This window comes from Falco peregrinus, chromosome 6, assembly GCF_023634155.1.
Source record: "Falco peregrinus isolate bFalPer1 chromosome 6, bFalPer1.pri, whole genome shotgun sequence".
NCBI classification, from domain to species: Eukaryota; Metazoa; Chordata; class Aves; order Falconiformes; family Falconidae; genus Falco; species Falco peregrinus.
In genome coordinates this window covers 58,506,597-58,534,524 of record NC_073726.1, presented here as the reverse complement: position 1 = coordinate 58,534,524, position 27,928 = coordinate 58,506,597, and the positions used below count along the sequence as shown (strand labels likewise).

At 43.5% G+C, this 27,928-nt stretch overlaps 2 protein-coding genes across 3 annotated transcripts; one reads left to right on the top strand and one right to left on the bottom strand.

The window, feature by feature from the left end:
• The first annotated feature begins 331 nt into the window (after positions 1–331).
• On the top strand, positions 332–8,171 carry KDELR3 (KDEL endoplasmic reticulum protein retention receptor 3). The gene is made up of 5 exons (XM_005232895.3): positions 332–1,019; positions 1,831–1,931; positions 2,478–2,636; positions 2,964–3,216; positions 6,387–8,171. The coding sequence occupies exons 1-5, from the start codon at positions 929–931 to the stop codon at positions 6,425–6,427; spliced, it is 645 nt and encodes a 214-aa protein (XP_005232952.1). The 5' UTR covers positions 332–928; the 3' UTR covers positions 6,428–8,171.
• DDX17 (DEAD-box helicase 17) lies at positions 7,234–27,878 on the bottom strand. 2 transcript variants are annotated; one of them, XM_005232896.4, is made up of 13 exons: positions 27,448–27,878; positions 23,145–23,295; positions 21,022–21,121; positions 20,747–20,880; positions 19,953–20,018; positions 19,526–19,667; positions 17,260–17,420; positions 16,999–17,171; positions 16,579–16,689; positions 16,048–16,109; positions 15,592–15,651; positions 11,140–11,379; positions 7,234–10,463 (listed from the first exon to the last, which is right to left on the bottom strand). In XM_005232896.4, exons 1-13 carry the CDS (start codon positions 27,489–27,491, stop codon positions 9,940–9,942), a joined length of 1,968 nt encoding a protein of 655 aa, XP_005232953.2. In that variant the 5' UTR covers positions 27,492–27,878; the 3' UTR covers positions 7,234–9,939. The 2 variants fall into 2 exon arrangements, with proteins under 2 accessions (XP_005232953.2, XP_055665330.1); XM_055809355.1 differs by lacking the exon at positions 27,448–27,878 and adding an exon at positions 26,078–26,244.
• Between the last annotated feature and the right edge of the window lie 50 nt (positions 27,879–27,928).

Genomic DNA, 27,928 nt, shown 5'->3' with positions numbered 1-27,928 from the left:
CTTTCAAACCAGCTCTTGGAAGGATCTTTCCTTTCCTCCAGGGCTGGACTCTGGGATCCGTGCTGCTCCAGACAGGACCCCCAAAGGCAGGGGTGCCTGGTGGGGGGACGCCGGGGAACGGCTGCGTATGACCCGCGGTGGACGCGGGGTGTGACATCCAGCCACAGTGGCCCGCTAACTCGGATCTCCTCGCTTCTTCCTTTGCTCCAGGAGGCAAGGCGGAGCGCCTGGGAGAGGTGCTGGATGTGGGCCGGGGCCGGGAAGGGCAGAGGGCAGGAGGCGGCCGGCTGGGAGCAGGGCAGAGGTAGCGCATCCACGGGGAATGTCCCTGGAAGCCGCCCTGCAGCAGCGCGCATCCCCGCGGCCGGAGGCCGGGGATCCCTTTCCCTTTCGCCTTTCCCCCTTTAACAACACTTCCGCCTGTAACTCGAGACAAGTTGGGGAAGGAAAAAAGAGGAAGGGAAAAAAAAAGAAAAAGGGAAAACCAGCGCAGTTATTCCCGCCTCCGCCTCCTCCTCTCTCCCCTCCCCGGGCAGCCAGGAGCCACGTCACCGTCACCCCGGCTGGCTGCGGGCTGCTCAGCAGGATCAGCCCGGGGCTCCCGGGCCACCAACCCCAACTTTCTGCCTGGGGCAGGGAGAGGAAGGGCCTGGCCAGGGGAGAGAGAACGTCTACCTTGGGGGAGAAGTAAGCAAGGGAGACACGCAGCCCGATCTGGCAGGGGACAGGCGCTCGCAGCCAGGGCAGAGCGAGCCTCAACTTTCCTTTGCCAGAAGAGAGGCTCCGTGCTCGGGCAGGAAGGACGGTTAAGCCTGAAGAGCACGTTTGCTCAGGCGAGGCTTGGAGGGGGAAAAACTTTGCCTTTGCCCGCCCTGCCCGCAGGAAGAGCGCCCTGCTCCCTTTGCTCCAGAGGAGCCCCTCTGGCACCATGAACATCTTCCGCATCCTGGGGGATGTCTCCCACTTGCTGGCCATCATCATCCTCCTGATGAAGATTCTGAAGTCCAAGTCCTGCTCTGGTGAGTGCTCCCACGCCCCGGGGAAGGAGGGGGACACTTCTGGGAGGGTGACTTAGCAAGGGATGCAAGCGAAGTGGGTTCCAAAAAGGCTAGCGATAGCCCACAGAAGCTGGCAGCCCTCCCCCATGGGCTCTTTGAGAGAAGTCATCCTCCTCCTCCAGGAGGTCTCCCTGCCTGGAGAAGAGGGCTGTGTTGGAAGGATGTGATGTGGCAAGGCACATGGCCTCAGGCAGGTGTTGGTCTTGGGATGATGAGGCGGAGAGGGCAGCAAGGCCAGAGGGAGGTGGAGAATGAGCACAAGAAGTTGTGGTGGCACCAAACCCAACAGCCTGGAGAGAAAGCTGCTTTAGGCTGGAGGTCCTGCCAGTGAGTGGGCAGGTACCAGAGGCTGCCCCGACCCCAGGCAAGGAAAACAGGGCAGCAGCTTCCTGCAGGAGGGTTTTGCTCGGAGTTCATGCTTTCCTCCCTGAGAGACTTTGGAGCTGGGCTGCAGCCCGTGTTGTCACAGGTAGAGAAAACGGTGGGTCTGACTGCACCTCCCTGCCAGCGGTGACTAAGCTCCATCAGCATCCCTGGGCTGGTCCCCAATCCAGGGCTCAGGGGTGTCTGCAGGAACTGCCCTGTTACTTGGGAGACTCCAGCCAGTCCTGGGGTAGGTCTAGAGCTACCACAGCACCAACACATCAGACCTGGCTCACAAAGCAACATGCGTAACTACGGCCGTTTCCAAAGAAGGCATAATGGGAAACCACCATCCTAAGGGTCCTTCCCCTCATCTGCTTTACCTTCCTTTCTTCTCCCTGCCATGCAGGTATCTCTGGGAAGAGTCAGATTCTTTTTGCCCTTGTCTTCACAACCCGCTATCTGGACCTGTTCACAACCTTCATCTCTGTCTATAACACTGTAATGAAGGTAAGGAGAGGGCAGTGCAGAAGCAGAGGTTCCTCTCAGCGCGCCCTGGTTTCCTGGGGAGGTGAGGGTACGTGGTGGCTAAGTCAGTTTTTCAGCCAGCAAAGATGGATAAAGATGCTTCCTTTGGTGTCACTGGCCTTCCGCTGGCCAAAAATCCTCCTCACCACAATCAGTGAGCAAGCTGAGTCCACCACATTTAGTACCACCACAACCAGAATGAGACACCATGAATCAAGCCTGGGTATCCTTGCACAGCAGGAACATGAACAGAGAGCCACAACCAAGCCAACCTCTTCACACCGAGCCCTAGAGGGCTCGAACAGGTGTGATCCTCATGGTGGGGCAATCTTTAGTTGACCACAGGAGTATCCTCAGCAGAAGTCAACTCACAAGCCAGCACAGAAAAAGTATTCACCACTGTCTTGCTCTGGCACAGCTCCACCAGAACTGGGTTAACAGAACTTGACTTTGGCAAAGCCACCCCCTCTTCAAGCACAGGAGGTGCAATTGCAGGTAAGGTCTTGGTGTCTCCCTTCCCTCCCCCAGGTGATTTTTTTGATGTGTGCCTACATCACCGTGTACATGATCTATGTGAAATTCCGGAAAACGTTTGACAGCGAGAATGACTCCTTTCGCCTCGAGTTCCTGCTGGTCCCTGTCACAGGCTTGTCATTTCTGGAGAACCACAGCTTCACACCCTTGGAGGTAAGGAAAACCTGAGGCAGGAAAGGGGAGGGGAAGCAGCAGCCTGACAGCAGGCAGCAAAGTGAGCAGCGTGTTGAATAGCTGAGATGTTTAACAGCAGAAGCAGACAGGAAAGGCAAAGTTGGCAGGCCTTGAAGACTGGACCATCCATAGAGCAGCGCAGTGCTGTCTCCTCTCAGTCGCGGCACAGCAGGCTCATTTTCCCCAACTCCAGCAGCGCTACTCATGCTGCTCGTACATCAGTGCTCTGCCAAATGAAAAGCTTTGGGTCTTAACGTGTATTACCCAGCACCAAGACCCTTCACTGCCTTCATTTTGCACTTACAGATACTCTGGACCTTCTCCATCTACCTGGAGGCCGTGGCTATCCTTCCTCAGCTCTTCATGATCAGCAAGACAGGGGAAGCAGAGACCATCACGACGCACTACCTTTTCTTCCTGGGCCTCTACCGTGCTCTCTACATTGCCAACTGGGTCTGGCGCTACTACACGGAGAATTTCTATGATCAGATCGCTGTAGTTTCCGGGGTGGTACAAACCATCTTCTACTGTGACTTCTTCTATCTCTACGTTACCAAAGGTAGGTAAATGAGTTGGTATAAATCTGAAATGTTTGTTTGGCACTCTTGTAATGTACAGTGGAGCTACAGCTTGCCATGCGTTAATCCTTACATGACTTTATTCTTTGCTGTATTTGTGATGCATATTGTCTACCTAAAATCCAGTTTAAAAAACCTATCTGTTGAATGCAGTTGGGCATCTCTGCTCACAAGGATCTAGACATTTGTGCGAAACAAAGTAGAAATTAAACCAGAGCTAAGCCTGGTTTAACCCCACCTTGGGAAGTTAACAACTGAGGTATACTCATTTCTACATACGCTTTGAAAGATTATGAATCATGCAAAGAAACTTTAAGGGGGGGGGGGGGGCGCATAGCTGTAGGCAGACAATGTACCTGAGAAAGCAACTGCAGAGATACAGAGATTATTAAGTCTGCTTTTTTCTTTTGATGGAAAAGATGTAACGTTCTCAAGAACTGATTCTGTAGGAAGATGGGCATCTGCAGACAAGACATCCCTTTCTGTTTCCCAAAATCAGAGGCCCCTTCCACTTCAGTGCTGTGCTTTGGTAAATGGCTGCATACCAGAGCTAACAAGTGCATCAAGGGCATAGAATCTGGTAGAACATGCTATGGTATGCTGAGGCTGAAGTATGCTTTAAAACACTTTTCTGTTGAGGCGGATGGAATTTGACGAAATCCAGCTGAGTGAACAAATATTTTCTTCCTTTTTCAAATTCCCAAACTAGTCTGCCAAAAGCAGCAGTGACGGCCTACATTTGACGTTTCAAGGGATAAATCTTCGGTAGCTTCATGCAATATACCTGCTGATAGAGAGGTGACAGGAGCACTAAGCAGGTGGCTGGCCTTGGCAGGTTACAACTTCCTTCTGTCATTAAAACATTTCTGTAGCCAGAAAAGTACTTTGTAAAACTGCCATCAAGGTGCTCCACATCAATTCCTTTTTTTTTTTAAACTAATCCCCATTTTAGCTTCACTCAATTCATGTGTCCTTCTGTATTTTGTGAGAAATCCGTACCCTTTGTAGTTGCGGATGGTGGAACAAAAGGGGGAAAAAACCCAACTGCTGGCTTTCAGTCTCACATCACTAGTGACAGAGCTGCAAAATTTAGATGATACAGGAGACAGAAGAAAAAAAAACATTTGTCCCAGGGACATCACAGTAGGAAGAGAATTGCTTTTTGTTGGTTTTTTTGGTTTTTTTTTTTACACAAACGTTCTGAATCACGGGAAAGAAAAGGTGTCTGAAGATATGCAAATGCTTTGCAGTCATTTATGAAAACCAGCAGTATTATAGCAGGTTGCATCTCTCTTACACTCTCACAAAAAAACCCCACCATCTTTTCCAAACATTTCTAACACTGAAGAGCTTGAACAAAAGGGCAGCAATGCTGCAAAAAAAGCAAAGATGCGTTACATAAAGAAATGTATTTTAAAAGACTTCAGAGTCTATACCAAAGCATTGCAAAGGGATTTTTATAGAACGCAAATTCTCTTTATCTTGTTTTCAAAACTAGATTAACTCCTTTCTGTGTAACACCAGGACCTGAAAGATACTCTGAGGAAGCTCTCGGCTCCCAAAAGCTTGCATTTCAGAATGTCTAAGGTTGGAAGCAATTTGGGGGATCCTGTAATCCACCCCCTGCTCACAGCAGGGCTGCCTAGAGCAGGTTGTTCAAGGTCCTGTCCAGTCAGGTTTTGTGTATCTCCGGGACAGACGCACCACAGCCTCTCAGGGCAACCTGTGCCACTGTCCAACCATCCTCACTGTAAGAAACTTTTTTTAAGTGGAACTTCCCATCACTGGGCTCCACTAAACAGTCTGGGTCTGTCTCCTTTACTCCTCCCATCAGGCATTTTACCCACTGGCAGGATCGCCCTCAGCCTTCTCCAGGCTCTAGTCCCTTAATCGTCATGGTCTTTCTGGACTTGCTCCATTATGTTCCCACCTCTTCTACTGGGAGCCCAGAGCTGGACCCGTTGCTTCAGCTGTGGCCTCACCAAGGCTGAGCAGAGAGGAAGGACCCACCTCCCCTGACCTGCTGGTGCTACAGCTCTGGAGACTGCTCGCATTCTTTGCCAAAAGGACACATTGGTGGCTTGTGTTCAACTTGGTGTAGACCAGCACACCCAGGACCTTTTCTATCGAGGCACTTTCCAGATGGGCAGCTCCCAGCACATACCGGTGCATGGGGTTATTCCACCCCAGGGGCAGGACACAGCGTTTCCCTTTGACTTTCATAAGGTCCCCACCAGTCTGTTTCTCCAGGCTGGCATGGTCCCTCTAACCCCGTCTGGTGCATCAGCCACTCCCCTCTGTTGTGCATTAGGAAATCCCTCAGGGAGTACTTGCCCTTCCCGCTGGCACCAAAGATGATGAGCAGTACTGGCCCCAGTACCCACCCCCAGTACTACGTCAACAGCTGGACTCCGTGCTGCTGACCACCATATGGCCAGGGCAGCACTTCTCCATCCACCTCATCTAAGCCTATGGGCCCCTGGTGTTCCCACAAGGCCACACATCCCAGCTTCCAGGTCGGGTAAGATGGGGCAGGCTCGGGCGAGACTGGCCCACAGACCATTTATTCAGGCCATGTTCTCTATTAAAAGGGGGAAAGCACTGGGGATAGAACAGCAGACTCCACAGTACATCATCAAGAAAAAGCAGGGAAATTAAGAGGGCCCACACGTGAGAAAGAATAACCACGGAAGAGGAAAGAATCCTTTCCCTTTAGCATAAAGGAGAATAAATTCATTGTGGATTTTCCCTGCTAAGAAGCAATTCTGTAATGGATGTCTCCCATCAAGGATCACAAATTCTCCTGGTCTCAGGATTCCTTTATGTTACCCTTCTCACTAAATTCTCCTAGATGCTCCTTCCATAACGAATGGGATTCTCTGGAGCTGTTAGCATACAGTCGTAACTGAGGACAAGCAGTTGTTCCCTGAAGATGGCACAGCTCTATTCCTGCTAGCCTACATTAGCACGTGGAAGATGCCCAAGAAAGTCTATTTGATAGCCATCACCTCTTGCTGTTTGCAAACCTGGCAACCCACTAGCTAAGCACTCTAAATAGCAAGTTAAACAAAAAATTAACAATACTGTTGAAACAATGCAACGGCTGAATTGCCCAGAATTCCTTCATTACCTTCTCTTTCTCTTTGCACAGTCCTAAAAGGAAAGAAGCTAAGTCTTCCCATGCCTGTTTGAAGACATTTCAACAGAGAACATTGGAAATTCTGAAGATGAAGCTCTTGATACCAGTTTTCCTTTCCTGGCCCTTTTTGACTAACGGATGGCTCAGCCGAGTTTCACTCCAGTGCCGGAAAAACAAGGCCTGGAAAGCAGATACGCTTTTCATCCACATGAGACTTAGCTTTTTTTTAAAAAAAAAATTCTTCTTACTTGAATTTGGTGCTAGTTAGTAGTGCTGGCCGACGCTGAAGTAGGGCAAATTATTCTCTCCCAGCTTTTCCCAGCAGCTACCTCCAAAACAATCCTCTACCTTGACCCTGAGGCAGCACAAGTATAACAGAAACTGTCACTACCTTTGGTCCTTCAGTCCTTGAACGAGTGCCTAAGGTAAAGGGAACATAGCACCATTAAGTCCGATAACATATGCAAAGGCCATGGACCCATTTCACATGTGACCACATCACATGTGACACAGCAGATTCTACAAACTGTTATTTTAATGCTGTATGAACTAACACCCTCCTGAAAGTTAACTTTGTCTGACCCTCACCCTGTGCAGGCCCCATAACATTCAGTAAAAATATGTTGCCTTTGAATGACTCAATGAATCTTCCAAGTCCACAAGTATTCAAACATCCTCCCTACTCGCTTTCAGTGGCAGTTCTTTGTATTCTACAAACTGGGACCATTTCTATTAAAATTCAGTGGGTTGCCAATGAATGTTTACAACTCCTTGAATTTGTTTGGGTTTTTTTTAATAACTGGGAAGAACAGGGGCAAAGATAGCTTTACACTCCAAAAATAAAGACAAACTTCACAACTTATTGACAACAGTGTTTTTATTTATACCTACAAAAGAAAACAAGATGGTATCAAAAGGACAATTTACAAACTAAGAATAGTAACATAGCTCTTAGTATCCTGTGTCTGAACACCACAGATCCATGAATCTCTCAATTCAAGTCTTCATTAATACAACAGGAATGTGTTCAGAGACCAGCAGATGCGTGAAACAAGATGCTGATCCCACACAAAGCCACTAACCCTTTCATTGTTCAGAAGTCCAAACAGTAAATTGCTTCAGGAAGTGCGAGGGGAGGAGACACCCAACTCATCTGACACTCCCACAAACTTTTACAAATTGAAAACAACGCAAACAATACTAGATGCTGATGCTTTATCAACAAGGGCCCTCCAGCTGGTATATGGAACAGAGCAGCGAGCACCAGGTGGGACGGGGCAGCACATGCCACGGTGCATTTATGCATTCAACAGTCTGGTTAACACTCTGAACTGAGACCCTGGACTTCAGCTGACCTCAATGGCAATAAAGCACTGCAAGACTTGGCATAGACATTTACATGTGCACAAGTCTCCCCAAAAAGAAGTGAAAGCTATAGCAGACTATAAGGCAGCTTTGACGGTCCAGAGACCCTTTTTAAAACCACTCAGTGAGATACCTTACTCCTACACCCCCTTAAACCACATTTCTGCATCGAACTCACAAATTAAAATAGTAATAATAATAAAAAAAAAAGCTCTACATTTGCTTGTGAGGGAGGCCAGAAGAATCAGTCAGTGCCTGGATAAACTAAATGTTTCTGACCTTCACTTAACACAAACAAAGAATTTCCTGCCCAAGCACTGGGATTAGATGGGATGAGGGAACCAAGGTTCTGGAAGATCTCTCCTTTTTCCCTCTGGGTCAGCAACCTACCTGTGTACTGCACAAAAGAAAAAAGAAAAAAAAAACAAAACACACCAAAAAAAACCAACCACAAACAAAAAGCTCATTCATCCCCCAAAATTTTACTCTGGGAAGAAATTTTATTAAAAAAAGACATAATTTCTGTATAAGCAAGCTCTTTTTTTCCTGGGCTATAAGAAGTTCCACTCTGCTACAAAAGGAGTGGGCTGCCTTGTTCATCCATATGCAAGAACACCAACAGAAAATATCAAACCAACCCAAACCTCTGCGCTCTCATAATGCAAAGATTATGCCTCACAAAGCAGGAGATGTATCCATTCTTTTGCCATATTACCAGATCAAGAGCAGCCAACTCCTGTTATCATCTACTGTCTCTGAACCGTCTGGTTTTAGGAATAACAAGTCAACAACATGCTTTACTAAAGGGGAAAACCCCTCACACCCACCTTAGCCTGTAAAATAAACAAGTTTTATTTACGTATTTACTAAAATTTCACTCTTCTCTAACATTTTCTAAAATGCTACCTACCTGCGAGAGCTCAGCTCAAAGGGACCAATGGAGCAGGGAAATGCACTCAAAAGCCAGGAAAAGCAATAATCAGAGCAAAGTACAAAAGAAAAAAAGCTTCAGAATCAAGATGCACTAACCAGCTCACCGCTTACCTCATGAAAAGGAGATCCCAGGCAATCTCCTCCTCCTCCTCCTCCCTTCCTCCCATGTCTTCCCCCCCAGCCCACCCTGTTCAAACCTCTTAAATTTAAGTGTGAAAAACTCTGTCACATTTTATTCAGCATAGTGGCATTCAGAATATTCCCCATGGCAAAAGGGAGTTTGATTGTGAAGGAAAAACAAGACATACTGTTCCATTATCTCAGTTCTGTTTAGTTTCTGGGCTCTCAAACTAAGACTTCTCTTAATAAACTCAGAAACAGGAGTGTGAGATCAAAAACTAGTTTAAGGATAACCAGGCTCCACATACTTGTGATGCTGCAATTTAGCAACTATAGGGAAAGAACTTATTTGGCTAAACATTATAGCAGTGGTACCTGCAGCAACTACCTGGTTTTCAGGTATTGAATCCAAGACAAGTTTGGTCTCTGACACTTGGGGGTTTAATCCCAACTTCCCTACTGCAGGCTGCTACAGGTACCAGAAGATGGGGCCTGCTGCTTCCAGAGCTGCAGAAAACACCAACAATGTACACCTGGGGCATTACTCCGAACACCACCCAGCTCAGACAAATGAGCAGAGTTTTCCTATAGGAAGTCACCTACAGCAGTTTACAAGCAATAATAGTGAGCTATTTTAAAAAAGAAAATTAAGATTAGGAGTAGTGAGCATTGCTCCCTTGCATTTATAATTTTTAATGAAGTGCTTTTTGGCTCCCCGAAGTTTTCTACCTCTCTTGATACTTTCTGAAATTAAGTTAACATGTTACAGAATAGAAACTTCCTCCCCTCAAAAGCAAGTTTTCACACAAACCTTAGACACCAAGATGATCGAGCTGGGACCTATCTGCCTTATACCCATTTCTTTTAGAGAAAATAAAATTTCCAATTTCCTCAACATGCAAGACAAAAAATAATAAGTTTTCCAGTCAACTATATATATCTCTTAAAAAAAAAAAAAAAAAAAAAAGACAAAAAAGGACAAGGTCAGTAATGTGGACTGGGGGCCATTTTTGATGGGCTCGAGGGATTTGAAAGGTGAATTCTAAGTCTAACCTGCATGAGAGAGACATCACAATGGGAAAGAAGAGAAAGAAAAGGTTCCTTTAAATGCAAGAGGTCTACACTGGTCACCAGCGGGTGAGTGGTCTCATTTGCGGGAAGGGGGAGGGGGTGGGGGAGGGGGTGGATACTGGTAGGTGGCAGTCTGTCCCATATAGCCCATCACATTAGTGGCAGGGGGCTGCGGAAACTGTTGTGACATGAGCGGCTGTGGCTGCTGGCCTGAGCGCCCCACCATCCCTGCATACTGCTGTTGGGTAGTGCTCTGTGAGGTTCTCCCAGCGGTGGCAGCTGTGGTGCTGGCACCATAGCCACTAGCACTGTACTCTGCAGTGCCATAGCCACTCGTGCCATAGGCAGCTGCTCCATAGCTCCCTTGAGTGTAACCATACTGGCTCTGTGCTGCCCCAAAAGCAGAATTTGGGCTCCCGTAGGCACTGCCATAGGTCTTGTTGGCTCCGTTGGCATAACTGTCACCACGCTCACGGTCTCTGAAGCCACCTGAGTCTCTCCGGCCCTCTTTCACTCCCCGGAGCCTCCTGTCACACTCCTCCTGGTACATCAGGTTAGGGTTGTTTACTGAACTGCTCGTTCGGTAACGAGAACGACCTCCTGGCGATGGATATATTAAGATTTAGTACCGTGAACAAGTCTTAAACAATGAACTCTGGTACAATTATGCCACCCTTTCTCCCCCTTCTACATCCAAAATCTTGCCCACAAGCAGCAAGTTCTTTTGACTGTCTAGAACTTCCCTGCACAGCTGTGCATATACACCTCTTCATTTCGTTCAAGGTGTAAATGCAAAGTTCAAAAAGCGTTCTTAACGCATGAGCTTGGAGACAAAGAAATAGAAGAAATTCAGGACTAACTTGCAAATATAAGGAAACTTATTAGTCCTTCAGGGAACGAAAGGAAAAAGTCTCAGTCCCTGAAGATAACATCAGTGTATCCCTTCACTGATTTCAATTTTGCACGTGCATGCACACACATCCGGCTGCCCATGCTTAGGTAGGAGCTGCAAGGAATTAATTCAACCAAAATTAGCTCCAAGGACCTTATCAGGAGAAAAAAAAGTAATCTACAGCCAAGGTAAAAGCGGACTACCTCTCTGCTGGACAGAGATAAATTAAGTAACATATTGAGACCTCGGATACAAACCAGCTTTATTACTAATCTGTTCATTACCTTAAACTTGCACCTACTACCTCCCTGCCCTCTTTTAACCTTCCCTCCCTCAAAATGGGGAACCTATTCCTCCTGTAGCCCTTTTCCCACGTGCCTTTACCTCCACCACCACCTCCTCCTCCTCTGTGGTCCACAAGCTGCATCAGTTTTGGATTGATGGCTTGATTGGCTTCTTCCAACACTTTGATAAGCTCCCTGGCTTGTTTCAGGTTTCCTGGTGTGAAGAAGGTGTAGGCAGTACCTTTGTTGGTACTACGTGCGGTACGACCAATACGGTGCACATAATCTTCAGAGCTGTTCGGATAGTCGTAGTTTATCACAAATTTAACATCTTCCACGTCTTGTGAAGTGCCCAGGTGCGAAGCACAGTGAAGGGGTAGGGTTGAGGAAAGGGGAGAAGAAGAGAGGACGTGCCAACGAAAGGTGGGGAGCACGAATGCAGGTGACAGTAATAAGAAAAAAAAATACAAAGTTAGTAATTGCACGGAATAAATACAAGACAGACTCATCCCAAAAGAGTAGAAGACTCAAATTTAAGATCATCAGGAACAAAGATCAGTGTCCTGAAAAACAGGGGTAATTTGAAAGCAGTTTTGCCCTGCACTCAAATTCATCCTCCCCGGAATGCATTCCTCTGTCTTCCTGTGTCAAAGACACCAATGCTTGTGAATAAGCTAATTGAATTTTGTACTCCTTTTTTTAAAAAAACCAACTAACAATCTGCAAAGTCAGACAGAGCAAACTGAGGTGGAAGAAGAGCAGAACTGCCGCGGTAAAGCTTTTACTCTGTTGGGAGAAGTCTAACAAATAATAACAGTAATAAGATCACTTACCTTCCACTCCGTAACATGAAATAAAAGGCAATCTTAAAAATATTTACTTTTACAGTCCTAATAAAATACAGTGAACTACCTTCCCTAGCCTAAGGCTTAAGGCACTCCAATTACATTAGTATTATTCAGCCAACTCATTAAAAATTATTCAGACCTACAGTATCTTAACTCAGCTTTGTAGTTATCACCAGAACGCATTGCACTAACATTTCACCATGCTGTTCCATCCAGTTCTGGCAAGCTTTTGTAATTTGGGCAATCCTGAATTCCATTAGCAATTCCCTACTTTCAGTGTCAGATGGAAGCAGGAAATGAAATTATCAAAGTTGCTTTGTACACAAAATATTACTCAAATTTAGGAGATCAGAACTGCGTGCCTTATGGGAAGACAGACTTTGTAAACTTACTGGACAGAAACAAAGGAACTGTTAGTGTAACACTTAGTAAAAGCAGCTCAAGTACCGAAAGCACCTATTTGCTACAGTATACAGTATTTTTAAAAAGCATGGTATTACAGTAAGTGCCCTAACAGCTCATAAAAAAAATAATTTAAAATCTGCATTTTAAGAAGAATATTATGAAAATATCCAAGATAAAACACAGATTTTTGTGATTTCCTTTCCTTTTTTTTGTTTTGTTGTTTTAAAGAGAGAAACATTCTCTGTTTGTTACCAGACCGATGCACACTCCCTCCTCCTGTGGGAAACCGCTGCAGCCGATCCCGTCTCTTTGCCTTTTATTTTTGGCGGCCTCCTTTCGAAAACTCCGCCCTCTGACACGGGACCACTGGAGCGCGGGGAGCATGCATCAAGGGTCCGTGGCAGCGAGAAGTCCCCACACACGCTCGCTCTGTGAACTGGCTTAGATGCTTCTCTGTAGCCCCATTTGGTTGTGAAGCGCCGGAGAACCTGGGTTCAGGTAAAAGTTTCAGGTCCTCCAACGCTTTTTGTCCCCTATTTGGGGTTCTTGGGGGCAATTGTCAAAAAAATGAAGATACAAAAATTACATCCAAAGGGTCAGACTGCATCTATTGCCCAGACTGCATCAATTTCAGAGGGGTTGCAGGAAAAATAAAAACAAGAGGGTTGTAGTGACAAGAGGGGGACTTTATGTCTGTTTCTTATTACAGCAAAGGGGGGGCTCCTCAGTCTTTGCTGACTCCAAAGTCCTGAATCACACCAAAAAAAGGGAGTGAGAAGGCAGGTTTCACAGGGGGCTGCGCGAGTCTCCAGCTAGGGTCCTTGATGCAACAGGTTTTTTTAAAAAGGGAAAGTGAAGTAAAGAAACGAGTACGTATGACAGATTGCATCTTCACAGCCAGGGTGTAACTAGTCTGACAAGCTGCAGGCTACGTGATGTTCAGTCAGTCCCGTTTTGCAAATCCATCAGTAGCAAAGTAACTTGAATTATCACAGAGGATATAAGGACGTGCTTTCCTGGCAGAAAGCACAGGGAATTGTGGCTACCAATGCAGATGGAACTGATTTGACTGGGGAAGAGGGGGAAGAATGGGAAGGCAGGAAGAGGAAAATGCAAGGGTGTTTTCCAGACTAGAAAGTGGTCCTGGTAGAGCACACAGCTCGCTGAAGAAGAGACCAGAGCAAGTACAAGACTCTGCTTCTCCAGTCTAGCATGCTCCAAGTGTTTGCGCACACTCCCCATCTTCCTGCGCTTTTAGAAGATAATGTAGCAGGATCAAGATTTGAAACTGTAAATCATTTTTGACAGCTACCTGGGAAACATTCCCTTTGTCAGACCATCAGAATACTCTATGGCACAGTCTCCAATTATTAATCAGGAGAGATATAAACTAGCAAACATGCTAGTCTAGAGAGCTGTTCAGACCATCAATGTAGATGTGCCCCCACCCCTGCACTGAGAATGATCTGCAGCTGATATCAAAGCTTCTGTTAAAGAAAACAAAACAAAACAAATTCAATGTTTTTAGTTTAATACTAAACAAAAAAAAAAAAGGTAAAAAAAAATAATATATATATCAGTGCAGAGAGAGGACCTCACTCCAGGGAATTATCACAAAGAAGTCATTACGGGACTCAGAACTTACCTGGAAGAAGCTTTTTTGAAACCAATGTTCCATTAGGAAGAGGGAAAGCCCTGGTGACTCAGCCAAAAGGCGCGCGCCCCTGTTTTATGTTATTTAGGTAGAAGCCTTCACTTTCCAGGATCTTGGAGGAAGTCGTCCAGAAGTTTGCCAGTTAAGTGACTTATTTTAAGAAGCAGCAAACTCAGGGCCCCAAAACAAGCAGAGATGTTGTTCAGTAACAAGAAACAGACTCTGGTACCTTTCCCCCTTAGCTCAGGTGAAGTGGATGATGGGAAGTGGGGAGACTTTTCTGAAGTGTTATCCAATTAAGTAGTTTTGAGGGGAGTGTTTTTTTGAGGGGGGTGAGGCTGTTTTAAATGTCTAGGCAAGATGCACAAAGAAGCTACCAGCACATAGCAAGCCTGTTTAAAAAATGCTGCTAGAGAAAGCAGCTCTCTTTCATACAAACTGGTTTCAGGCCTCAGTCCCTTCTCCCAACAGGCCCAAGTTCTAACTGCACAGGTCCAGACATGACCCTAGAGGGCAGAGACTGAAGTCCATATAATCACCTCTCTGAGGAAGTGTTGGACATTTTTTGAGGGGGGAGGGGAAGGAGGGGTGAAGGTTGTGTGAACAAAGGCTGCCAAGTCTAGTAATGGTCTGCCTGTATTAAAGTGACCATATGATGCACAGCACAGCCACCCTTTCAGCACATGAAAAAAACCAAAAGAGCTCAGATAACCAAGATTTTTAACAAACTAGAGATTTCTCTAGGCTTATCTGCACTGATTTGCAGGAATTTTGTCTAAAATTTACTACAATGAGACACTGACCCCCAAGTAGTTTATCTTCTATCAGACTCGGGGAAAGCGGAGTATTCAGTGTCTGTTATTAACCTCCGAGCACCTCAGAAGCCATCTTCCTCTTCTAGGGTGGGCAGATATAGAAGGACTGTGCTTAGCACAGTGTTTCACAATACAAATATGCGCATTAAAACAGGGGGCACAACTGATGCATCCAGACAGATCATTTCCATACCACTAGAACAGAGCTGTGCGATTTTGTTTCAATTACACGTTTGGGTAACATGATGGTAAAGGCCATATGTAATCTCAGTGGTCCTGCCTAGAAGGAACACAGAGGAGGGAAGGTTACATGTCAAGACTAAAGATCTGGAGCAGTGCTTTCTCAGATGCGAATACATCTGTGGGGTAAACATGCGTGTACACTGGGGTTGGTATGTTCAAATCTGTGGTGTGTCATATGGGGAGAATATTAGCTATTTGCTGTTGAAATGCTCTCCCACAGCTTCCTACTTGAACTTTATCTGACACGCTCTGAACTGAGAGCAATCCATCCCTATCACCCAGCAACAAAAGCTGGGTTTGGGGAAGAAGTGAGTGTGGTGGAAGGGTTGGGTTGCATAATTGGACGTCTCTTCTCCCTCTTGGCGATCGATTGGTCATGCCTAGGCCTTGCTGCAGACCAAAGCCTGTTCATTAGGAGCAGGAAGAGACTTTGAATATGAAAGAAAAAAAAAAGATTAATGTTAAAAAAACGTATTTCACATGTGGGGGAAAATCACGCTTTGAATTTTTTTTTTAAAAGAAAACATATTTCAGTCCAAAGAAGAAAAATATGCAGCAGTAGGCAAGAGTGGTCTATGTGTACAAACCTAGCCCACGAGATGCAACGTCGGTAGCAATGAGGATAGGAGCCTTTCCAGAACGAAACTCTGTAAAACAAAGCATGCTATGAAGTAAGATTTTTCAAAAAGATAAAGTTACCTGAATTTGATTTACAGTAAGTGCTCATTTTTGAGAATCTAGGTCAGATGGGTCAATTTCAGAAACCCCAGTAAGTCAGCATATAATGTGCTATTTTTCAAAATCCAGCGCTCTGGGTTAAGCAATTTTCCCACTGCATTTTTCACAAAAAGAATTTTAAAAGTTGCAAATACAAGTACTGCAATTAACAGTACAAAGGCAAAGGAAGTTCTTTTGAAACTTATCTATTGGGTAGAGACAAAAAAAAAAACCCAAACCAAAACACACACACCACCAGAGAAAAGTATGTCTCTGTGAATTACGTACAGCAGCCTGAGTTATTCTCCTCTGTGTGATGGACTCACCATTAAGCACCCAATCTCTTTCCGGCTGACTCTTGTCTCCATGGATACACATAGCTGGCCAACTGCCAAATAGAGATGCACATTAGTATAGACAGAAAGTACATACATTAAAAGCAACAGGAAGCTTTATTGGCATTTTGGTAAAAAAGCAAAAAATGAAAGACATGAAGTATTTTATTCCCTCTGGCCTGGATCTACCCAGCATGTCTACTGGTTTGTTTCTTGCATGTTAAACGCACTACCTCGATAAACAACCATCTCAACCAAATCACATTCGCTACATTGATACAGTTCCAATCAGCGTACTGGAATTCTGATACACTAAAAGAAGCACAACTTAAATATACCATCTTGCACTAATGCTTTCTTTGATGGACTGGAATGTTCTGGGAAACTAAGACTGAATTCAGCCAAGAAAAGAATGGACAAGTTGTTCCCAACAACAGCATCATGAACATTTAAACCTTACTGCTTTTGATTACAATTTCTGTTTCCCATTAGAAACAAGGGGAGGGAGGGGGAACTAATCACCCATCTCTGCGCATCCTTCGAGTGAGATCATCACATCGCCTCTTTGTCTCCACAAAGATGATAGTCTTGTTTTCTTTCTCTGCCATAATTTCTTCCATCAGTTGTATCAGTCTAAAATAGACATGAGAGCTAATATGTGTATCTCCATATACAAGAATATAGGAGCACACTCTCAGCTTACATTGAAAGCATATACAATAGGCATCCACATAAATAAGTCAGTCTCACACAGAATTTAGGTCTGTTGTATAAAGGTATGGTTAGAATATACCCAACAGATTTGTTAATGACAGGACTGGCTTTGTAACACTCAAATAATACAAGTAATTTCACTATTTGGAATTCACAGTTGGCTTACAAAGCAATCTGGATTTTTAAGTACAACCTAAATAAAGTGAAATGGTAGGTAAACCAGCTTACTTATGGTCTTTCTCGCTTTCCATGCACACATCCACTATCTGCAGGATATTGTGGTTGGCACTCAGCTCCAAGTTTCCCACGTTGATCTGAACATAGTCCTGCAAGAAATCCTCAGCAAGCTGGCGCACTTCTTTTGGCCAGGTGGCACTCCACATCAGAGTCTGTCTATCAGGCTAAGAAAATGGGAAAACGGATTTATTTAAGGTACTGGACTTCAAATGGAAAACCAAAGGAGGCTGTCCTTTTACAAGGTTCACGCACCCTTATCTGGTCAACAATTTTACGAATTTGGGGTTCAAATCCCATGTCCAACATCCTGTCCGCTTCATCTAGCACCAGGTATGTACACCGACGAAGGTTGGTCTTTCCTGCCTCAAGGAAGTCAATCAAGCGACCTGGTGTAGCAATGCAGATCTCAACACCTTCAAAACAGAATAAGGGAAAAGAGTAAGGCTCTGCATTTGAATGTCAATTGGTATTTTTAGTCAGAATGAATCACCTTCCAGAGCAAAATTGTTTAAAAAAAAAAAAAGCACCACCCTCATTCGTACCCAAGATTGAGTCATTTCAGTAGAAGCCCTAGTTTCTTTTAGTATTTTTTCCCATTCTGAAATTACTGCTACAGTGCCATTAGAATAATAAATGCAGTATAGAAGCTAAAAGCTTATTGTCAGAAAACACCAGTGAAGGGCTGTCCAAAAATCAGCAATAAAATAAGCTTCTACTCAAGCCTGACCCACCTTCATCCAGAATTATGCAGTCTAGAGAGCTCTCTAGAAATCTAGAGAGTGAACTCCAGCCAAACTCCCCACTAATCAAACATGAAGTGCTTCTCTGGCTATACAGGTCAAATTACTTCCACTTCTACCTTTTTTTTTTAGAATATATAAAGCCAAAGCACGGGCTTTAATACTGAGTAATTATGCACCAACAGTGACAGACAACCATCCTGCCCGTATTGTTAGCATACAAATGGAATTCAAATATTCATAAACTAGTATCAGGTATGGCAATTTATACATTCCTTAAAAGGAGGAACTGGTTTCCATCAATTCCCAGATCTTCTTACAGGCGAGTCCTTCTGTGTCACCGTAATGTCCAGTGAATAGGTAAGTTTAGGCAAGCAGCAGGGTGAAAAAAAAAGCAAAACCCCAACAACTTTCTTGATACTACACTTACAGATGCAGAGTATTCTGTGGCAACCCAGATCTTTTTTTGTCTGTGTCAACTTGGCCTCCCCAGAGCCGAGAAAGCTGGGCAAACTTCTAGTTTCTATAAAGCTCATGCAAGAATTCAATTTCTAACAGAGCCATTTGTCTGCCAGGGAGACTGAATAAACTACAGTCTCTGCTGTCAATGATGTACTCCTCCAAAATTAATTTACTAAATACCCCAAGTATCACAACTGAGGGAAAAAAATTCTTTTTCTATCTGTTCAACAATCTTTGCTGCAGAAAATACTAAGCAATCATCCAAAGACAGTAACACCTGAAAGGACTGAAAGCACTGAACCTCCCCACATCCTCAAGGGTTTTCTTCATAAGCAAAATACCTATTTTACAGCACCCAAGAAAGGTGTGCAAAAACCCACCACGCTGATACTCCCAAGGTCTCTTCATGTAAACTCTGACTCTTCCATTGAAGATGCTACTTTTGAATTGGAATGCACTACCATTTTCTTGAACACAGCTATGCTGCAGTCTTCTACCATGCATGCCTTTATACCATTACTGCAGTTTTTAATAATGACTCTTGAGAACTGCAGTGGTAAGTAAAATGTTCTCATTTCTTGAATAGAAATGTATATATAAGCTTACCCTGACAGTACTTTTTACATCTTTACACGTAATTCCATTACAATTTTTTAATGTAGTGAAGATGAAAGCCATCAGCACATTCCTACATTTGAAATTACATGTAACTAGCCCCTGAAATGAAGGTTAGGTCACTTGAATACTACTGTGTTACAGCGGTTGCTGTAGAACCATGGTTCTGCATCATCCTCAACCTCAGCCCCTTACTATTTACAGAAAGGCAGTTACAGAACATTATGGAGTATGTTAAAAGAAAGAGAGCTTAGTGCTTAAGAACAATAAAAAATACCCCAAAATGCACTGTGTAAAGAAGCTTCTGTGCATTCAAAAATTAAGTTTGATTATACAAGCCTAGGCAGAAAACTAGCAATCTGGCTTAAGAAAAATCATTCCTTAAGTTTGCTGCTACTACATTTCCTCAAAATAATGTGTTCTCTTTCCAGTAAGTTCCCTTTTCCCCTTCCTAGGTCCTGATGATATTCACAAGTGGGAAGTTCAAAGAGAAAATAGAAAGGAAGTCTAATATCCAAATATGTCACTATACAACAAAGAAGAGAACCACCTCATGAACCATCATTGTAACTGGAGAAACAGACAGCCAGTCATTCATGCACACCCCCTTCCAAACAGGTTTTAAAAAGATCATGTTATTTTTACAGAGATTTTACAATACGACCTCCTCCAGAAACTACAAACACCTGTTTTAAAATTACCTCTTTCTAGATCTCTGATTTGGGGACCTTTGGGTGCTCCTCCATATATGCAGGTACTCTTCAGTCTTGAACACTTCCCATAATCATCAGCCACCTGCTGCACTTGCTGGGCCAACTCTCTAGTAGGTGCTAGAACCAGACACTGCAAAAGGAATTGATTCAGGATAGCCAAGCTGCATACATACCCATGCTCCGCATAGATAACCGTAAGCAAAGCTGGACCATCTGCTCTTTATTAGCTAAAACACTTACAAATCTTTAAACGATGTCAGCAATTGCACAGAATTTCAACTGAGTGGGATGTTCACATTGTGACAGTAAACATTTCTTTACTTACTATTCTGATAAACCAATTGAATACAGTACACATCTCACTAACAATGCCATGCCACACACAAAAAAAGGAAGAGAATCAACAAGCACTTACAATTGGGCCATCTCCTCTCTCCAAATATGGCTGGTGGTTGATGTGAACAATTGCAGGCAACAAGTACTAAAACAGAAGAACTTTAAGTCAAGACATGGGACCTCAATATCCACCGCCAATGACCTCCTGCCATGACAACTGGCTCATGGCAAGAGCCCCTTTAGCCTAACATTCCTTCAAGAAGCCAAAACCTGATGCGAGAGACAGCAAGAAACTGCGGCTATATAAAAATCAGGATTCTGCAAATACAGATATTTGCACTTATCCAAGAGAACAGATTTTCAGAGCTGCTGACCAACCGTATCGGCTTTGACATGAGCACAAAATATAGTTGCTCAGCAACTCTGACAGAAAGGCTCATTTAAACATCTAAGTTAGTAGAACTGAGCAATCTTGGCCCTAACCAGTACTTTTCATAAAATTACTTTTTAACCACTGCAGATAAAATTAATGTGTACCTTGAAGACTCAACCATTTTTTATTTTAACTTGCACAGTTAATAAAATATGCTAAAATGCACATAGTTTTTTAAACTGCAATGTAAGCATAAACCAAAGAGAAGTGACTAAGCATCCAAAAATAAAGACACACACAAAACAACTGCCCTTAAATGATAGGCTAGTTGAATTGAAATTTACTTGCCTGTAAGGCAATAAAGCAAGCTTTAAAAACATGTAATCATTGCACTTTATGCTTGTAGTACGGACAAGCCCAAAACCTACTAACAAGTAGCCAAGGGTAACTTCTGCAAAGCAGCTAGGAAAACTAACTAAGTAACAGGGAAGAACACATACTGCTAGTGTCTTTCCAGAGCCAGTCTGCGCAATGCCCACCATATCACGACCACTGAGGGCTAGCGGAAAGCCTTGGCACTGAATTGGAGTGGGTTCTGTGAAGTTCTGGTCCATCAAGGCATCCATTACATACTCTAAAATTTAATTTGTACAAAAAAGAAAAAAAATCTTAAATGATGACAGGCTTTAGAAGACCCTTTAGAAAACAGAACAGGCCTAAACAGCATTTGTTTTTGAGTAATCCTCATTATCTTAAAGAATAGCAAAGTACTTACGCGGAAAGCTACACTGGTGGAAGGCAAACACAGGCTTGGGGCAGCCCTCCATCCCTCTAATTGTTATCTCTTTCTTTCTTCGCAATTCTTCAACTTCATACTATTTATGTGGGGAATAAAAGCAAGGACAAATGCTGAACATCAGCAGGGACAAGAACTTAAAAGTGCTTTTTTCTCACTATTAACTCTGGCTAAAGCTCAGAGAAGTGACTTGAAACAGAGATCTAAAAAGGACACCTTTTCCAAAGATTTTATTTTAAGATTGAGCTATCACATAGCTTCTCCAATATTCAGAGGTATGGGCTCTCTATGTAGCCTAGAAGGACTCTCTTTTCTTCCAACCTTCTCTTTTTAATGAGAAGTGTATTAATATAGGATTTTTAAGAATGATACTCTTTTTTCCAGAGGTCAGAAATGACCAACAGCTTCAAAAGTGATTAGAAACAGATAATCAGATAAGAAATATGCTAAGAATGAAACAAGTAAGTAGGCCCTAATATAGTACAAACAAGGAGAAGGCGGGCCTGTCCCTCTCCTCCAATTAATACGTTCCAGAGGCAGTTAACTACAGAGCTCCTGCTGGACAACTTGCAACTCACAAACGTTGCTTGGAATCTTTTTGGAACCAGCACTTCCGTTCTGCACGGAAGAAGCCCAGGCAACGTCCTAACGATACCCTAAGACTTCCCAAGCTTTTTAATAATGGAACTTCTTAATATATTTCTGAAACATATATCCACATAAGCATAATTTTAGGATTAGAAATAGTATTTTATCTTTTTCTAGGTTATCTTTTAAGTCCAGCTGCACTTCACAATGTGGTTCCACAATTCATGACCTTATTCTAACGCTCATTAAAAAAAAAATTTAAAAAATCAATAGAAAGATACACACGATACCAAAACATATACTTTATCCAAAGCAATAAATTTACTATTTGTGAGAATCTCTTCAGCTTGAATGAAAAGGTAAAAAAAGAAAACAGCTTCTGGGAAAAACATGAAAATCCTTTTAGTTGGCTAAGACAAAGACAACTAGAGCAGCTAATGCTAACTGTGGTGCAGTAGTTCCAAGTTGTTCTGTCTTTAAAAAGCCAATGCCTCCTTCAGTTCCTTCATGCCATATAAATATCTCATTAATATTTCACAATGATCTCTAAATCTATGTAACTGGATAAGAACATTTTGCTTGTTTCCTTGTGTAAAGAATGAAATCTCTTAGTTTCTAAATATAAAAAGACATTAAATAGTGAAAAGAAGACTCTAGACAAGCTGTGTAGGAAGGGGCGATTACTATATGTACAGAGTAAACACAAAGTACTGCATCTGGTTTTGACCCCCCCCCCCCCATGTAAGAAGGGCATATCCAGTTATGGGGGGCAAGCAAGAGGGTGGAGTGCAGTCTATATGAAGAAAGACTGGAAGGGCTAATTTGTCCAGCTTGGGAAAGAGAGGACTAAACAGGGGAATTTAACTGCTACTTTCAACTACCCCAATGGGTCTCTACAGAGAAGATGTTGCAAATATAATTATTAGGGGGGAAAAAATACCATGAGAAGCATTAAACTCTGGGACAGCCACCCAGAGAGGATATAAACTCTACCCATCCCTGGGGATATTCACATTTAACAGGACAAGGTGCTAAGTAACCTGCTCTAGTTCTGTAGTTAGCCCCGCTCTGAGCAGAGGATTAGACTAGAGGTGTCCCATAGCCTCTTTCAGCTTGAATTATTATTAAGATAAAATGCTACTTTCAAACTTTTCTCAGGCATTTCTGCCACTCTCAGTTCATTATTTTAAGTTCTTGAAAGTTGCACTCCTGGGGAGGCCCTGAAAGTTTTCTAAGTCTTATCTACCCTCTTGAATAGCTAGAACAGACAAGCATTATGATGATGAATTACAAATGGCCAAATACCTCGTATAAAAACAGCTGAGAAGCATCACCTTTGCTAACGTTAAATACTGAAGCCAACTAGAGCCAGCATCCTGCACAGTACACAGGTACCAAACAAGCTCAATGAAAAAGCAGTTCTATTACACACTGTCCCAGACTTCCTAGGACAAGTTTTTCCACTTATGACATTTTCTGTTGTAGGCAAAATGGGACAGAATCTGAAAACTTACTGGAGTAAGCCTGGCCACTTCCGGATGTTCCACGTAAAAATTCTTCTCAAACTTGGGCAGTTCATTTAAATCCCATTTTTTCTTACGTAAACGTTCCCCTGGATTACCAAATTTCTTTGGGGGAAGAGGACCTCCACGACTTGCTCCAAACCTGTGAATGTCGATGTCCGTTACAAAATAAGCAAACAAAACCAGGAGTATTAAATTACTCTGGAATTCACAGGTTTCTTAAGCATTTTCCACTCTCTTTTCCCCAAACTGACATGAGCACAACGTTCTAGCAAAAGTCACCCCCCTCCAAACACTATGATGGCATACATCTTCTTGAAATAACATAAACCTGCTTTAAAGTCAGTTCTAAACCCAAAATCATCTTAAAGTTTCCTTCCAGTACAGCCATTTTGTAAGTCACTGCCTTAAAACTCCTGTCTCTCTAGGTTTCTACCCCAGGGTTCCCTCCCTCGGGACTACACTGTGGGTACAGCTACAGCACTTACCTTTTCTTGAAACTGACAGTACACTTAAAACATGGAAAAGGTATGAGAAAAATCTGTAATTGCAAGTTCCTTTTATCTCTCTCAAGATTAATTTTACACAAAAATAGCTACTTCAGTCCTCCCCTCTATGTCTTCTTTCTTATCAAGAGCATGCCTCAACTGAAAGCCAAAACAGTGAAGAACAGAAAGTAAACAAGTCCAGCCAAGCCTGCAAATCCATCTGTAATTCTGGAACCAAAGCAATGAAATTTAAAAAATAAAAATTAAGAAATCTTTTAAAACAAGAGTCTAACAGGAAAAATACTCAAAAAAGTACCTGGGAAAAACCATATCCTCTTTTAAATATTATTGATGAAGACTCAAGAGGGTAAGAAGCTAATGTTTACTAAAGATTTCCTAACTAGCAGAACTCAGAAGTTACTGCTCTTTTTCTCTCTCCTAGTTTTCTTCATCCAGTTAATTAAATACACTTCAGAAGGTTAAGAGCCAACTGTAATGACTTGTTAACGCATTAGATGAAGCATGAGCTTCTGGCAATAATCTGTAAGAAAACTGAAAACCAAGTGGCGTAAAATTATTATTTACTGTAAATATTATAAATTCTGTATTTTAAAATTCACAAAATAAGTATAGCGCTTTCATTAGATTCATACAAACACAGCAGAAGATGCTTTACCAAATGCTATCAGACCAAATTTTGTCCTAATTCAGATTTTGATTAATAAAGCTACAGCTTCCTGCAAAACATCATTTCATCAGAAATGCCCATTTAAAACAAAACTTTTGTTTAGATGGCAAATCTAAAAATGTCTGCACCCTACCCTGGCAGTCCACTAGTAAATAAAAAACTTAATGAAACAAACCAAAAGCAACAAAAATCTCAAAACAATCTTCTAACATTAGTAACTTGGGGAAGGGGGGTGGGAGCGGGTGCTAAAAAATATAGTTCTGAAATAAATTTTTGAATTACTGCAAGACTATCTGTTCAGACATTAACTACATTTTTTTCTTTAAATTGCTTCCCAGTGGAAACTACAAATTACAGTGATTTAGACACCAAAAAAAAACAGACCTCAAATCAACATGTTAACAAGAAGAAAGGGTTACATTGTTGGAAAAGCTAAGCATGGCAGATATAATTTATCTTAAAACCTGCTAAGTAAGTTTGAAAACCTTTGCTTTGTTGCAACTGTTTCATTAAGTCTCTTCCCTCTCCTATAAATATCCCTTCTCATCAGTATGTCTATCAGATCCCTAGAGGCCTGCAATAATCAGCAGATTTTGTCATATGAAAAGACTGTGTAACACAAGTTCAAAAATTCATTTAAGCATGACATTTTCTTTCAGGATAAAGTAAAAAAAAATAGTATAAATTTTCATTCACAAGGACATTCACCTTTACTGAAGATGTTTACTACTTATGATACTAACCTGAGGTCAAAATGACAACTATTTCTGTATCCAAGTAGTTCTAACAAAACCCATAACCTCACTGAAGTCAACTGGAGTTTCAAAGTATCAGTGGGTCTCCTTATGAAAGGAAACATATGGAAGAAGCAATTGCAAGACTGGACACTGAAACCGCTGGGTACTGCAGGGATTTGCTCCACAGCTACTCAGACGGAAGAACTGATGTATTCTACATAGAAATCACATAGTTTCAGTTCTCTGTTCCTACAGAGAACATGTCTGTATGGTGACCTGAAAGAAGAGAGCCCTGCAGCAGTTCCTCAGCACTGCCTCTGCTGAAGTTTATCCACTACACAGGCAGTAACTGACACTCTACATTCCAATTAGAAGTAAAACAAGATTCCAACTTCAGTTAAAGTGATTTAAATCTAAGATCATTCCACTGATTTGCCAACAGTTCTCTTTCAGAGTCAATTCAGGCTGACTCAAAATATTCTTCTGTAATATTACTGGCGTTACATTCCAGAGCAAAACAGTACAACTTTCCATTCTAAGAAGTCACCTACAACTAGGTCCTGACAGAAGGAAATCCTGAAAGCCTGTATTTAGTTAGCCCATGAAAGAACCAGCACTGAGGTTATACTTCCAAATGGTGCTTAACCAGCATGCTGAGTGGCCCAAAATTTTATAGAGTTCATGAAGTATGATGGTGGTTAATGGGTACAAATATTTTCACACTTTAAATAGACATATATAACAAACTGAATCCCAATGCATTAAAGCTTCCAGGATAATATGCCAAAAAAACGTTTTCCATGCAAACGTCCAAAAACTTCACAAAGAAGCAGGTAGGCATTCCTTTTACTTATGCAAAAACCCTGATGCAAAAGAGAATCATCTGCCTGTAATCAAAGTCTTTACACAAAATAAGATTACACAAATTTTAAGGCATGCCAAGTGTTGTGACAATGCTTTGGCTTGTGTTCTTTTAAGTAACTGTATATAAACCTGCATACTCAAACTCACTCAAACTCCAGAAACAGCTGGGGTCTGAACCATCTCTGACTTGCCAAAGCATTTACTCCAATGTCCTTGTGTTAAACTGAGCTGGAAATCTCACAGTGGAAAAACACCAGAACACTTCTTTCTATGAAAAAAATGAAAGTATCTTTCAGAGTGTGAAATGTGGGTGTAAGATAAAACAAGGATGCAACTATCTCTCTCCACAGACAACGAGAAACTAAATGTTAAAACGTATTGCAACATATTATGAAAATAATACCGAATCTCCCGGTAGGGAAGGAAAACAAAAAGGAAAGGAAGGGGGAAAACAACAAAAAACAAACCACCACAAACAAAAAGAGAGACATTAACTGAGACCTAGTCTGCCATATTAAGAATAACAGAACCCACATGATGTATTTATTGTTAATTCTTGATAATGGAGGCCTAACTACTTGTGATCTAAAGGGCAGAAAATGCTGCTTTCCTAAACGAATTCTAACTTTCTCTTTAAAAAGGCCTGGAATGAACACCTTACTACTTTTAACCCTTAAAATCCTCGTCTCCAAGTAGTTTTGCATTGTAATGGCACTGTATTTATTGCTGCCGTCCTCATAAGGAAAAAAAAAAAAAAATCTGCAAAAGCCTTTTCCAAGCCAAGCTTCCTTTAAATAGCAGATTCAAGAGTATCAAGCACTGGGCCTCTGCAGTGCCACACAGACAACTCCTGTCTGACTGCTCCATAAGCTTGGTCATGTTCGTTAAGCGTGGTCCAGGGCCGTGTTTACCGAGCTCACCCTGCCGCGTACTCAAGTCTCCTGCATGGCAGCAGTTTTCAGTCTCATTTCCTCACAATAAGCCTGGGCGCGCAACTGAGAAAGATCTTTCACGAACTGCCACACTTCTGGTAAGTCCAGCAGGAGCAATGACAACCAGAAGGGCAGACAGTCCAACCGGCCCTGCCAGGGCCACCAAGGCCTTTCTGTCTTGCGGGGGGGCCGGGGGAGGCGGAAGTACAGGGCTGGCAGAAAACAAATTGGGGGGATGGGGGGAGAAAAATGCAGGCCTTAAAACTGCAAGCAAGGCACACACGGTTACAGACCAACAGAAAAGCTGAATAAAAAAACTTCAACCCACCACCCTGCCTTGCTGCCAGAACTACACTAATAAAGTCCCCAGCTCCCCCCCCCCCCCCCAATACTAGAAATTTTTGGGGAAAAGCTCCCCCAATACCGCAGACTGAAAGCGCCCCCTCGCCCCCCCGACTCCCTCCTACCAGGCCCCCAACGCGGGGCAGACGGCTCCATCCACCGCCTCCATGCCGTGCGACCGCGCCGCGCCGCCCTACCCGCCATTGCCCCCGCCCGGCCCGGCTCGCCCCCCCCCCCCCTTACCCGCCGCGGTCTCGATCGCGGCCCCGGTCCCCGAAGCCCCTCATCGCACCCGGAGGGGTGGGAGAAAGGCAGCGGAACGCCGGCCGTGGGGACGGCGAGGGACTGGGGGTACGGGGAGACGGTCCAGCCAGGGGCGGCTGTGTCTCGGAGGAATCGCTTTGCGCCACCTCGCTTCTTTGGTGGGATACAAAAGGAGAAGAGGTGGTCAGTGGGTCAGAGACCCGCTGGACGTCGGCGGAGGGAACGGCGGGGCTCTCGGTCGGCTCCAGGGCCCGTGAAGTGTGGAGACACCAGCGTCTTCTTCCTCCGGGCTCCCGGCACAAAATGGCTGCCGCCGCCCCAACCCGCTTCAGTTACGTTACGGGCGCCCGGCACTGCGCAAACTGCGGCCCTCGAAAATAGCTACGCCTATTCCCGGAAGCCAACTACGCCCTAAGAACGCTTGGCGAAACAGTGCTCCGCGGGCAGGAAGGGTACGAAA